The sequence below is a fragment of the Myotis davidii genome, unplaced genomic scaffold (assembly GCF_000327345.1).
Source record: "Myotis davidii unplaced genomic scaffold, ASM32734v1 scaffold187, whole genome shotgun sequence".
NCBI classification, from domain to species: Eukaryota; Metazoa; Chordata; class Mammalia; order Chiroptera; family Vespertilionidae; genus Myotis; species Myotis davidii.
This window is the reverse complement of record NW_006383018.1, coordinates 5565805-5580987: the sequence shown is the minus strand read 5'-3', so window position 1 is coordinate 5580987 and position 15183 is coordinate 5565805. Positions and strand designations below refer to the sequence as shown.

The following is a 15183-nucleotide window of genomic DNA, read 5'->3' as shown; positions in this document are numbered from 1 at the left end:
AACCAGTGATGGGGGGAAATGAGGGTCCCCTGCCCAGACAGGGTGATGGGGGTCAACGCCTGAGGGCTCCCAGTATGTGAGAGGGGGCAGGCTGGGCTGAGGGACACTCCCCCCACACACACACCAAGTGCACAAATTTCGTGCACCAGGCCCCTAGTTATATAATAAGAAATTATGTAATTATACAATATAATAATCAAAACTCCAATGTGATGTTACAACTTTCTTCCTTTCTTCAAAATACAATTCCAAACCAGAATTATTTATGAAAAAAGTTTCAGAGGAAATAAGAATTGTTCCATATTGCATAAAAAAGCAGCATTTTAAAACATGAAGGCCTACTTGCTCAAAAATCACAGCTTGGCTTTCTTTCTGGATTTACTGCTACAATTTAACATTGTTCACTATTTGCCCAATATTAGTTCATATTCAAAATCACTTTACAGTTTGATGAAACAGAAGTGATTTGTAATTACATATAAAGTAGACAATTCCTCTCATGAAATATACTCACTTCTAAAAGTGTGTGTTAAAGTATACATCTCTTCATTCAGGCAGGTATTTTGGGAGGCATTATAGCACCTAGCTGTACACATCTTTAAAGTTCTGTAACCCAGTACAGTGGGGCCTTGACGTTAATTCGTTCCGAGACCGAGCTTGTTAAGGAGCTCGTTAACTCAAATTACTGTATCAACTCAATGCAAAAAATCGGCCAAGAGACAGCTGGTATCTCAAAAAACTCGTTAGTCCAGACACTCGTAAGTCAAGGCCCCACTGTATCATTTATAGTACATATTTGCAATATTAGAATTCATCCTGATAAGGATGACCACAGGAAAAAATAAAATACTTGCACTAGTGTGCTCTGATCATGTTATTATAAGTCACCCTTGAACATGTTATTATAAGATAAAAGTATGGATCACATGATCATGTTAAATTGAATTTCAAAAATATAATAAAAGTCTGCAACAATCAGTCCCTCTAAATATGTGATATTTGTATATAATTAGTGATATATTGTAGACATTATCTCCAAACGAAATACGCTTAGTCAAATCAGCCTGTTTCTAAACTTCAAGACCCTTTAAGAAAAAAACATATTTTCTTGTTACTTTCTAAACGTTTTTCTTTGCTTCAACAAGAAATGGCATGATCAATTTATTTTTCTAGCTATAAAAATGAGGTAACAGACACCAAACTATAATGGATATTTAAATAAAAAATTAGGTATTTTCTAAGGTTATCCTATACTAGTGGCCTGGTGCACAAAATTCATGCACTGGGTGGTGGGGGGGGGAGTCCCTCAGCCCGACCTGCACCCTCTCCAATTTGGGACCCCTCAAGGGATGTCCGACTGCCAGTTTAGGCCCAATCCCACAGGGATGAGTCTAAACTGGCAGTCATATTCCCTCTCACAATCTGGGACTGCTGGCTCCTAACCACTCACCTGCCTGCCTGCCTGATTGTCCCTAACTACTCTGCCTGCTGGCATGCTTGCCCCCAACTGCCCCTCCCCCCGCCAGCCTGCTCACCCACAACTGCCCTCCCCTATTGGCCCCTAACCGCCTCTACCTTGGCCCCGCCCCCACGGCTTTGTCCAGAAGAACGTCTGGAAGGTCTCATAGAAGGTCTCCCAGTCTAATTAGCGTATTTCCCGTTTATTAGTATAGAACAGCCGTGGGCAAACTACGGCCCGCGGGCCGGATCCGGCCCATTTGAAATGAATAAAACTAAAAAAAAAAGACGGTACCCTTTTATGTAATGATGTTTACTCTGAATTTATATTAGTTCACACAAACACTCCATCCATGCTTTTGTTCCGGCCCTCCGGTCCAGTTTAAGAACCCATTGTGGCCCTCGAGTCAAAAAGTTTGTCCACCCCTGGTATAGAAGATAGAAGATAGAGGCCTGGTGCATAGGTGAGACCAGCTGGTTTGCCCTGAAGGGTGTCCTGGATTAGGGTGGGGATTCCCTTGGGGAGCGGGGAGGCCTGGGCAAGGAGCCTGTGGTAGTTTGCAGGCTGGGCACGTCCCCATTGGTATGAGGGTCCCCACTGGGCATGGTGCTGGCCTGGGCAAGGGACTGAGGCAGTTTGCAGGCCAGCCACACCTCTATGAGGTGAGGGTCCCCGCTGGGGGTGTGTGGCAAGCCTGGGTGAGAAGATGAGGGTTGTTTTAGGCTGGCCACACCCCCTTCAGGGTGGGGGGGTCCCTGCTGGGGTGCCCGGCCAGGCTGGGTGAGGGGCTGATGGTGGTTTTCAGGTTGGCCACGCCCCCAGTAGGGACTCTCACCCCATGGGGTGTGGCCAGCCTGGGTGAGGGGCTTTGGGCCGTTTGCAGGCCCCTCCCTTGGCAGCCAGCCCAGGCAATGGCGACCCAAGCCTCCCGCACCCCCAGGCCAGCTCTGTGTCCTCCGCTCACAGGCCCCTCCTTCAGTAGCTGGCCTGAGCAGGTGGGAAGCTTGGCTTCCTCCATTGCCAAGGGCAACCCAAGCCTCCCACTTGCTCTGGCTGGCTCTGTGGCCACTGCCATCTTTGTCCCACTAATTTGCATACTAACTCCTGATGGTCTGGTGGGCATTGCAAAGGTACGGTCAATTTGCATCTTGCTCTTTTATTAGTGTAGATAATAAAAGCCTAATATGCTAAGTGTCTGGTGGTCCATTCAACCAATCAAAGCATAATATGCTAATGATATGCTAAGGGTGCTCAACTGCTCACTATGATGGGCACTGACCACCAGGGGGCAGACAGTTGACTAGTCACTATGACATGCACTAACCACCAGGGGGCTTATGGTCTGACTCATAGGTTAGCTCGCTGCTGGGGTTTGGCCGATTGGGACTGAGCGAGACGGGACAGACACACCCTGGAGCCCTCCTGTGGTCCCTCCCAGGCCCAATCATACACCAGTGGGGTCCCTCGGCCTGGCCTGCACCCTCTCACAACCTGGGACCCCTTTGAGGGTGTCAGAGAGCTGTTTTCGGCCCGATCCCATAGGACAGGCTGAGGGACCCCACCAGGCCTCTACTGTCTATATAATGGCAAAACTAAAATATACAATTAAGCTTTATGTTTTTAGCATGGCTTTTTTTCTAGTTTTAAACCAATCGTGCTGTTTCGATGTGAATTATTTCACTAAGAACTACCCCCTGCCATCCTCAAGCTGAGATACAATAGACAAAGTCAAATGAATTAGATTTTGTTTTTCTTTTTAAATCTATTATCAGAGCAAGTAATGCCCATACACTGCCCTTGGTAGTTTAGATGATGAGATTATATGGAATTCATCTGATTCGTTTATTGAATTCTCTGGTGAGCTGTCAAACAACTATAAGATTGGACTTGCAATTTGCTGAATTGAAGTCATAAAGATCTACATGTTTTCTGTGAATGATGAGAGAGGTTATGCTGAAACATGATTTATGAGTGCCTTGCTTTACAGACAAAAGTTATTCTAATAAAAGTGATACACTATCAAAATGGCATTTGATGCCAAAATTTAAAAGTTCTCAATGTGAAATTAAGCTGGTTTAAAAAAGGAAAAGCTATACCAGGATCTAGTTGTTAGTTTTGTATAATCAATTCTTTCCTTCATATATTCTTTAAACAAATATTTATTGTGTGCACATCAAAAACCTGAATGATATATATTTAAAAAACAAAAAGAAAAATCGCTGTACAAGACCTACTGTCCTTATACAATACCTGAGCTTTAGGTCACAAAGGTCATTGGTACTTTTAAACACTTCTGTAAAAAGTGTCTCATTTTTCCTGTTTGATCACATTTTATGCTCTTACTCTGAACTTTGTAGCTTTTTAAAAAAATATATTTTTTATTGATTTCAGAGAGTAAGAAAGAGGAAGAGAGACAGAAACATCAATGATGAGGTAGAATCATTGATCGGCTGCCTCTTGCATGCCTCCTACTGGGGATCGAGCCCGCAACCCAGGAACGTGCCCTGATGGGAAATCGAACTGTGACCTCCTGGTTCATAAGTCTATGCTCAACCACTGAGGCATGCTGGCTGGGCCAATTATTCTTTACTGGAGGCCTGATGCACGAAATTTGGGCAAGAGTAGGACTTTAGATGATAGATAGATAGTTGATAGATAGATAGGTAGATAGATAGATAGATAGACTTACATAATTTTATAAAGAACATTTTTAGCTTCTGTTAACGCATACCAGAATCACCATATATTTTATCATATGGAGTTGCATTATTTTTATTAGCTTTTTAAAAAAATATATTTTTTATTGATTTCAGAGAGTAAGAAAGAGGAAGAGAGACAGAAACATCAATGATGAGGTAGAATCATTGATCGGCTGCCTCTTGCATGCCTCCTACTGGGGATCGAGCCCGCAACCCAGGAACGTGCCCTGATGGGGAATCGAACCATGACCTCCTGGTTCATAGATTTATGTTCAACAACTGAGCCACACTGGCCAGGATTAACTTGGTAACTTTTTAAGTATTTCACTTAATTCTACTTGAGTGGTGGTAAATGTATGTACAGCTCCTTTCACTAAAATATGTTGACTGACAGAACTTAGCAGCTAAAGTTCTATGCAACCAAGCTTGCCTCTTTCTTTTTTATTTTATTTTATTTTTATTTTTTATTTATATTTATTTTTGAATCCATTCATCTACTGATGGGCACTTAGGCTGTTTCCAGATCTTAGCTATGGTGAATTGTGCTGCTATGAACATAGGGGTGCATATATCCTTTCTGATTGGTGTTTCTGGTTTCTTGGGATATATTCCTAGAAGTGGGATCACAGGGTCAAATGGGAGTTTAGAGTTGTGAGTACGTGAAAGATGAGTTTATTCTTATATTATTGTTTCTTAGTTATTGTATTATTTATTGTTGATAAACTTACGTTTGCCCACATCTGTAAATTGTGGGATACACAAATTGTGTATAACAATTTATCAGTTAAGGACATTTGGACTCACTTTTTCCAGTTTTCAGCTATTATGAACAAGCTCCTATGTATATGCAAACATGAGTCTTGGGTTGATATATGTTTTTATTGTTTTTTAGTAGATAGCCAGGACTAGAACTGCTGGCTGGTATGGTAAGTGTACATCTATAATAATAAAAGCATAATATGCTAATTAGACAGGACATCCTTCTGGATGAAGCCGGGGTTATAAGGGAAGCCCGGGTCCCAGTACCTGCCAGCCCGAAAGGAAGCCCGGGTCCCAGGTGCCAGAGGGAAGCCACTGCCGGCAGCCGACGGAAGGAAGGCCTACTCTTGCATGAATTTTGTGCATCGGGCCTCTAGTCTATATATATAAAAGCCTAAGCAACTGACCAACCATTTGACCGTTCGCCCAGTAGCTATGATGCACAATGACCACCAGGGGGCAGACGCTCTGACCAATAGAGAAGGAAGCCTGGTTCCTCATGGTATCGGCCATGGGTTAGGTTGCTGCTGGGGCACTGTTGGCCCCGAATCTGGTTCACCCATACCCAGGACCCAGAGAGGAGGAGGAGGGAGCCAGTATGTGTCCAGGTCCTGGGGGCTGGGCCTGCAAGAGGGGTCTCCCAATCCAAGACCCCTCGGGGGATGTTGGAGAGCCAGTTTCAGCCTGTTTCCCGCAAACCAAGCCGAGGGACCCCACTGATGCATGAATCCGTGCACTGGGCCTCTATTTGTAATTTATAAGAACCTGCCAAACTGTTCCACAAAGTGGCTGTGCTACTTTGCATTCCCACTGGCAGTGAAGGAATGCTAGAGCTGCTCCACATCCCTGTCAATGCATAGTATCATCAGTCTTTTAAATTTCAGCCATTCTACTGGGTGTGTAGTAGTACCTCATTGGGAACTGAATTTGCATTTCCCCAATGATTAATGACACTGAGCAGCATTTCATGTGCTTAACTGTATATCTTCCTCAGTGAAGTGTCTCTTTAATTGATTTGCACATTTTTAATAGGGTTATATATCTTCTTAATGAACTGTAAGAATTCTTCATGTCTTCTAAATAACAGTCTTTAATCAGATAAATGTTTTGCAAATATTCAGTATTTAAATTGCTTTTTCACTTTCTTAACAGTATTTTCAAAACAAGTGTTTAAATTTTTGATGAGTTTACCAATTCATTCTTTTGTATTTCTTGCTTTTATGTCTTAAGAGATCCTTGATTAACCCAAGACCATTGAGATTTTTGCCTGTTTTCTATAAGTTTTATAGTTTCAGCTGCTGCACTTTAGTCTCTGATCAATCTTGAGTTAATTTTTGTATAGAGTGTGGAAGAAAGATCAAATTTTGTCTTTTTGCTTTTTCTAATGTAGTTATCCAATTCTTCAAGCACCGATTTTTTAAAATATTATAATTTCCGCCACTAAATTACCTTGGTGCATTAGTCAAAAACCAATTGTTTATGTCTATGCAGGTCTATATTGAAACTCTCTATTCCGTTCCATTAATCTATATTCCTATCCGTATGCCTAAACCAGACCTCTGTGATTAGTGCAGCTGTCAGGTAGCTAAAGTCCCCTACTTTGGCCCTAACTGGTTTGGCTCAGTGGATAGAGTGCTGGCCTGCGGACTGAAGGGTCCCATGTTCGATTCCAGTCAAGGGCATGAACCTTGGTTGCAGGCACATCCCAATGAGGGGTGTGCAGGAGGCAGCTGATTGATGTTTCTAACTCTCTATCCCTCTTCCTGAAGAGAGGGACATGATGGATGCAGAATCACTATTTCTACCCACAGGTTTTAGTTGTACTACTAGAGATACACAGAATGAGTCAATAGCCTTTTCCCATAGCCCTTCATATATGTGAATACTGCTATTGTGTTTGTCCATTAGGGATAAGGATGAGAAAGGACAGTTGTAAAAAGGGAGAGACTGAAATCAGGATGACCAGTTGACTAGTCTTTGGTGATCTGTACAAGGCTTGAAATGATAACAGCACATAATTATGAAGAGAAAGGAATGACTATGATTTCATGTAACCACAAACCTTTTTTCCAATTGAGAAATGTTTTTAAAAGTTGAATGTGTATCTCATTTCACTTTTAAATTCACTTTAAATTCTAATGGGCAGCTTCAAACCAAGTTCTATACTGATATACGACAGTCCAGAAAGATAATCACATGTACTCTTGCCAATTATCTACACTAATAAAAGAGAAACATGCAAATTGGTATCACTCCGCTATGCCAACCAGCCAATCAGGATGAGTAAGCAAATTAACCCAACAAAGATGGCAGTTAATTTGCATATGCAGGCATGGAGTGAAGATTGAAGGCTCCCGCCCGAGTGAAGCCTGAAGACTGAAGACAACTGAAGACTGAAGAGGCTTGGCTTCGCTGCTGTGGCCAGAGTGGAGAAGCCTCCAGGCGTGGCTTCTCTGCTGCAGCCGGAGCAAAGGCCTGGGTCCCGGGTGCTGGAGGAAAACCAGTGCCAGCAGCAGCCAAGGGAAGGAAGGCCTATTGCACGAATCTCTTCATGCAATGGGCCTCTAGTTTTACATACTTTCTCAGGACTACGGTATTCTTGAAAGATAAACATAAAAGTTACTGAGGTTGTATTTCTTAAACATTCCCTTCAGCATTAATGGGTGCTTTCCAACTAAAAGAAGTCTAAATTCTTAAATTCACACTTGTGCAACATAAAATATGCTGTAATTAAATCATAATTTTATCTTGATCAATTAACTCATCAATATTTTCAGAATATCTGGCCATTTCATTTTGATGATAACACTAAAACACTCTCATAATTACACATACTAAATAATGTCTCCTTATGTATCCATTCACAGGATATTTGGGGAAGTATAAGACATAAGCAATATTATATTAAAAAATAAGTACCCTATGACCAAATAAAACAAATTTCAAAGTTTGACCTTAGTTGGCTCAAGACTACTTTCCTGTATATTTGTTTTCCAAGCTACAATTTTCAGAACCCCAGGATTGGATATAAATTTTAAGATCCAAAAGAATGCACCCTCTATCCTATTAAAGTTGGAAAAGCAATAGTTTACCAAAGTATAATTTTATTTGTTTCTTTAAAACAAAAAAATATTTTTAAAGCATTATTAACCTCAAATCATTCAGTCTGCTTATCTAAATAACATGTATCATTGAATATATGCATAATCATTTCAATTTACTATGTAACTGATTTTATTAAAAGGATTTGAGGCAAAAAGTCTTATTTATTGAGGACATAATGAGAAATTCTATCTTCATAGCAATTCTTATTGTATTAGCAATAAGGCACACTAAAAAAGCTCAATAATTAACCATAGTGATTTATACTGTACACTCCTGATCTTCATGTCTTTCTAGAATACTATAATTTTTAGTTTTAAATTACATTTGCATGAACTAGTTACATTGAAGAAAAATAAAAAAAAAACTAAAGGCAAAATTTTAGCATTTAGGTAAACTTCTTGTTATAATTACGTATATCTGTAAGTATAATCATAGAAAATTTAAACAAAATATCAAGTAATGAAATTGTACGTATCTGAAGCCACAGGTTTACCTGACGTTGCCCTTGGTGTTTCTGAGAACTGTTGCAGCAAAATTCTGTGTGACTCCCACCAAGCTGATCCCATCCACTTCTACAATCTGGTCATTGACTTGTATCCTTTGGGAAGAGGGAAAAAATTAGCCATATTTAATTTTTACAATGACGTATTTCCATCACAATCAATTAGTTGACAAAATAGTTGCTTTAAAAGATACTCTTATTGATACAAAATTTGTCTTTTATATGTAAGCTCTAGATCTTAGTCAAATGCTTAATGTTTTTAAAAGATTATTTTGAAGAATAGAAATAGGCAATACTAAATGAAGAGATTCCCTTTATCTAACATCCAAATTCCTATCACAAAGAGTTGATAACTGTTAATGTATGACATATTTACATCTTTTTTTGTCTTTAAAATTACTTAAAACATAACAAATGCAGCTTAAATACCCGTTGGGCTTCATACCTTGTCCCACTTCTCCTCTCCAAGGAAGAACAACAAGAATTGCAGGGAATCCTTCACGTATATAAATTTTATATGTACATACATAAAGGTGTGTGTGTTTGTGTGTATTTTGTTTAGGAGCAATATACAGTCTTAGTGTTATTTGATGTAGAATGCCCTTAAATTTACATACATGTTTTATATATATTTTTTAATTATTCAAAATGAAGTATTTCAATCATAGAAAAATACAGAGGGAATTAGATAATAAACACTCATGTACCAATATCCAATTTTATCAGATCTTAGCACTATGCAATATTTGAGTTTTTTTCTGAACAAATTTATTACAGAAAAGCTGAAGCCCTTTAATATTTGTCTCATTCTATTCCCTTCACTGCTTCCACAGAGGTTAGGTAACCATCATACTGATTTTGATGGTTAGCCTTTCTACTGATGTTTTGAAATACAAATAACACATATGCACAAATAGGCATAATATGTGTACATTTCCAGTTTCAAACTTCATCGTAAATCTCTTTTTCTACAATTTAGTTTGCTTCACTCAACGTTATATATGAGATTTATCCATGATTATAAATACAATTTTAGCTAGTTCACTTTAACAACCATAGTATTATTTTTATGAATATACCAAAATATATCCATCCATTTTGTGCAGATGGACAAGTATATTATTTTAAGTTTTAGCTATTATGATTACTACTGTAATAATCAATTTCATACATGTCTCTTTACACACTTGTTTCTCTAGGATGTATGCCTAGAAGGAGAACTCCTGAGTCAAAGAACAGAGGCTTTTTCAACTTGAACAAACTGATAAAGTTCAGTTCAAAATGCTTACACCAATGCATATTCTCAGCAGCATTATATGAAAAGTTCTGACTCTCCACACCCTCACCAACACTTAGTATATTCAGACCCTTCACCTACTGCAGATTTTGTCCATGTAAAAAGATACACATTGTAATTTTAATTGCATTTCCCTGATTACCTGTGTGGCTGAATGTTTTATCATATGTTTACAAGTCAACTGTTTACTTTTGCACACTGTTAGATCATGTCTTTTACTCATTTTTTGTTGATGTTGGGTTGTGTCTTTTTTTTTCTTATTGGTTTACATAATGTTTTTCTACATCCTGTATAATAACACTGTCTCAATTAGATATGTAGCAAATACTTTTGCCCCAATCTGTAGCTTGTCTTTTCACATTTCTCTGGAGAACAGTGGTTTTGAGGCAAACAATTTAATGAGATATATATATACACATAATTACATTTATAATTTTAACTTTATATTAAGTAGTTTTTGTGTTTTGTTAAGAAATCTTTCTCTGCCTCAATATTATAAAATTATTCTACATTTTCTTCTATAGGTTTTAACATTTTGTTTTTCTGCATGGTAGATATCCACCTGGATATTATTTTTTATTATAATGTGTTAGCAATCTTTTTATTTTTTCAAGATATAAACAATCGGCTTAACATTTAATAAAAAGTCTGCTTTTTACTTCACTGATTTGTAATGGTTTTCAAATGTGCATCAACATGTTTTGGTTCTCTATTAGCTTCTACTTGTCTGTTTATCTATCTCTGCATACTGTATTGCTTCATAACTAGTTTTAACACTTGTTAGGGCCATTTCTTTACCTAGTTCATGGCCGTCAAAAATTTCTGAGCTATTCTTGAGCATCTTTTCATAACTAGTTTTAGATTTACTTGCCAAATTCTATAAAAACACATACTAGTTGGTATTTTAATAACATCATACTGATTTTTAAGATTAATTTATGGAAAACTGGTATCTTTATCATATTGACTCTTCCCATCAATAAAAATTGGGTGCTATTACAATCACACTAGGTAAATGTTTTGCCATGTTAAGAAAAGTTATTTAAAGCTTGTAAATAGGAATTAAAGAAGGGCAACATTTCCTTTGAATGTCGTATAGGTGCATTACTTAACAGGCCCAACAAAGGATAATTTGGGGGATTGTATTTTAATTGATCCACTGTTTAATATTGACTAAAAGTCCTAGACATATTGTAGTTGCATGTTAATTTGCAGATATTTTTCCTGAAAAAAAAGTTGAATACTTTTCTTCTGTTAGAAAAGATAATCCCATAGGCCATAATTTATATCTCTGTGGAATATTAACCAGTTTTATATCAAACATATATCATACAGCCTATGAGTGTAGTATATACCATTTATATTTGTGTAAGTATACTCTAGGATGCTCACACAATGCCAAAATCACTTAATGATGCATTTCTCAGAACATATCTCTGTAGTTAGGTGGCACATGACTATATATTCAACTCTTCATATGCATGTGCTAAAATGTTTCGAAGTTACTATAACTTTGCATTATATTAAAAAATGCATTCATCCTTTCACTTTAAGGAGTAAGAATACTGTGTGTGGCTATGGAAAATGATATTTGCTAGCCTGCTAAATTGCTTGCATATGATAGGCAATTATTAAGTTCCTATCTACCAGTGCAGGTTAAAAAGAAGTTAGTTAGGTAGGCCACAAGTTCAATTTAATATGGACAATGAAGCTATACCCAGAAGCAATAGTGACAGAAAAAAAATAATTGTGCAGATGAGCTAATGAAATGAATTTTTGTTTTTCTAGAAAAAGGATAGTACCCACCAGCTATAGAATATGAAAGAACATACTGAAAATACATACAACTTCAGTGTGTATATTAAATTGAGGACAGTTTGAAGAAGTGACTGTTATTTGCTTGCATCTTTCCCTGAGAGAGAATAACCTTTCATGCAACCTCACAGAATAGTAACACTGAAAAGCCCTCTCAAGTGTTGGCTCATAATTAGAAGCACAAAAAAGCCAAGGATGAGTCCTGGCAGTAAAAGTTAAATGGCCAGCTCTCTGCATCAGACCAACCCACAATGAAGAATATGTATAATCTGGATTTTCCAAAATTTTCCACAACAGCAGAGAAAATAGCCTATTTGCCCTGGAACAGTGACCACTGGAATGGAATTTATGGGAATGTACCTGACTAATCTATAAAAGGCATCTCGTACCGGCCATTTCCTCAACAGTTTCCATGTGCTAACCAACACGTGTGCAACACTACTGCTCTCAGCTGCAGTCTGACATTTCTGATAACCCTCAATTCTGAATCTATAAACCAGTACCAAGGGGGTAAGGCTAATAAAATATATAAGTTGGATTGTTCTAGGATTTGTTTAATGTTACTGGGTAGTTATTTACTGACATGATGTATTGGGCAAGGGGAAACAACAAAAAAAAACCCTCTACCTCACTGGGCTTATGCAAACAAAGCAACCAACAATGAATGAAAGGAAGACCAGCTGGAGCAACAGTAATGGTCAACAGAATCTTCCCCAAAATGCTAGATAGTGAAGCTCTGAATGCATATGAAAATACATACCTATCAAAGCAGTAATATCCCAACTTGCTCAGGGGGGGAACAAGCAAAATATTTGATTAGAAGAGTGACACAGGAGTGTGTGCACAGAGGAAACCATGGACTAATGAATCATGGCGAGTAGGCACAATTAAAATGGCAGTTTCCACTCAGGGTTCTCGCAGGCTTGAGGATAGATACTTCAGGGGCACAGAGGGGCCCTACAGGAGGGCGAGTTTGTGGCAGGGTAGTCATAAGAATAAGACTCTTCACCTGTTTCATATGTTGGTGTTACTGAAAAGATGGTCAAAAACAATTCAAATTATTTGAAAACCCAACACTTGAATAATGATAAATTACAAAGTGCCTCAATTTCACCTTCGATATTCCCCTCCTCAAACCTCAAAGAACAGTACTGTAAACTGATGGTATCCAAAAGGTTGAGAAACAACCAGAAGAGACAAAAACAAAGCAGATTGCAAGAGCATTTTTAATTTGCCTCTGTAACACAGCATTGTTACTACCTTTTGTCAGTTATCACCCACGTATTTTATTCCATCAGTATTTTCAATTGGGTTATTATGAAATGCATTTTGCTTTGTAAGTTCATTAAAGAGGACTGGAGAAATAGTGTGTTAAAGTGTTTTGTGTACAATCATAAAATTTATGGCAGCAAAAACTAATGGTTAATACATTTAATATTATTTTACTATAAAATTAGAATAAAAACAGAAGGTGGAAATAGCTATCATGTCACTCAGCTAAATTACAAGCTACCCTGTATAAAGGCAAGGTTGCACAAAAAGGAAGAAAGAGAGAGGAAGATAGAAGGAAAAAAAAGAAGGGGAGGGGAGAAGAGTGGCAGAAGGAGTAGGAAAGGTAAGAAGAGAATAAATATAAAAAGAAAAATTTAGGCCCAAGTAAACATTTTGAAAGTGATTGAAGCACAAGGATTCATTCACTCAACAAATATTTATTGAGCACCCTCTATGTTCCAGGCAGCATTTGAAAAGATGGAGACAGACATGAAAATCTTGACAAGAGAAAATTTAGAAACTAGAACATAATATCAAAGAACAAGGACTCAAAACTTTTTAACTATACTGGATGACACAGGAGATAAATATCCATGGCAAATTTTAAAAAGTACTTAAAATGTGGTAAGAGTTCAAGATGTTTGTAAGGGATAAAAGCAATCACAATAAAAAGGCTTCTTGTGCTGGGGTAGGAAGGAGGGAGAAAAGAATTTTCTATATATTTTTTAACATCCCTTGAAAATAGTCTGACCAAATCTGAGATTAAATTAAAAGAGTTTTTTCAAATAAGGAAAAGTTATTTAGAAACGAAGGCAAGCTAGAAAGGTATAATACAGACTCTTATCCTTTTAAAGTTAAAAGGAACTATACAGAACATCGAGCTCTGGCCAGTGTGGTTCAGTTGGTTGAGTGCTGTCCTGTGCACCGAGAGGTCACTGGTTCAATTTCCGGTCAGGGTACACGCCCAAGTTCTGAGCCTCAATCCCCAGTAGGAGCCATGCAGGAGGCAGCCAATCAATGTTTTGATATTTCTGAGGTGAAAGTATGTGCTGATCTCCGCAGAACATATTCTTAAACTGAGGACACCCATGTGTCTGCCCACTTCCTACTATATAAATAGATACGTGGATAGATACCAAGTTAGACATAGATAATAGATCTATCCACCCATTTTCATAGGTATTCTGCCTACAAATCAGAAAGTAATTCAAGTTTTTAACATTTTCTACATATGAGACACACTCATAGTCTGTCCTAAAAAATCAAAAGAAGAAAGCTGAAAAAAAGATCCCAGAAAAGTTTCCTAGACGTTAGTGGTCAAAAGCAGTGACTAGCTTACCTGCCATCCCGCTGCGCAGCACCACCTTCTGTTACTGTCTTGACAAATATTCCCAGCTTTTCCAGTCCAGCATCGGCTCCAACACCCATTCCAATAATACTTATGCCAAGTCCATCCTCATCTATGAAAAAGGGGAAAGATACAACAATCTAAGTGTTACAGGACTCTGCAATTAACTGGTGAGGCCTATTTGATCCTTTTAATTTTGATCATCATGGATTATCCCATAGTTCATATGATATAAACTTGCCTTGGAGAATTTTTTTTCTTATGCCAGGGAGCAAGGGTATCAAAGAAGAACCCCCAAAAGGCTCATGAGTTTAGTTTATTATTACTGCGGTTAGCTATTTACTGTGAACCAAAAAAAAGGTAATAGTTTGATTATTGAGTGATTAATCTGCCTTAAAACATGGCCCCTCTAAACAATATAATTTAATATTTTAAGCACAAAAGCATAGCTAAACAGTTATATATTCTTTTATTTGTTTGCTTTGTTTGTTTATATTGGCAGAGTAATAAAATTCTTGAGTCATACTTTCTTTTCCTGAGAAAAGGATGTTCTATTGCCTTTTTAAAAAATTTATCTTTATTGTTGAAAGTACAGTGGGGCCTTGACTTACGAGTTTAATTCGTTCCGAGACCGAGCTCGTTAAGGAGCTCGCTAAGAAGCTCATTAACTCAAATTACTCTGTCAACTCAATGCAAAAAATTGGCCAAGAGACAGCTGGTATCTCAAAAAACTCGTTAGTCGGGACACTCGTAAGTCAAGGCCCCACTGTATTAGAGATGTGTCCCCATTTTCCCCCACTGACTCCTAGCCGGCACTCAACCCCTCCCCAGGCCTTCACCACACTATTGTCTGTGTCCATGGATTATGCATACATGCATACATGCTCTTTGGTTAATCTCTTCCCACCCACCCCCCCACCTCTGCCT

The 15183-nt window shown here is 38.1% G+C and overlaps 1 protein-coding gene across 8 annotated transcripts in view; it reads right to left on the bottom strand.

Annotated features, from left to right (window-relative positions):
• The window catches only part of PPP1R9A (protein phosphatase 1 regulatory subunit 9A), a 230710-nt gene that overhangs the window by 80857 nt on the left and 134670 nt on the right, over positions 1–15183 (bottom strand). For all 8 annotated transcript variants that reach the window (XM_015558301.1, XM_006779231.2, XM_015558300.1 and 5 more), the window contains exons 3-4: positions 14248–14368; positions 8516–8620 (exon numbers count right to left, since the gene is read on the bottom strand). In XM_015558301.1, the coding sequence (XP_015413787.1) occupies positions 8516–8620; positions 14248–14368 (226 nt within the window). The remainder of the gene's footprint in view (positions 1–8515; positions 8621–14247; positions 14369–15183) is intronic.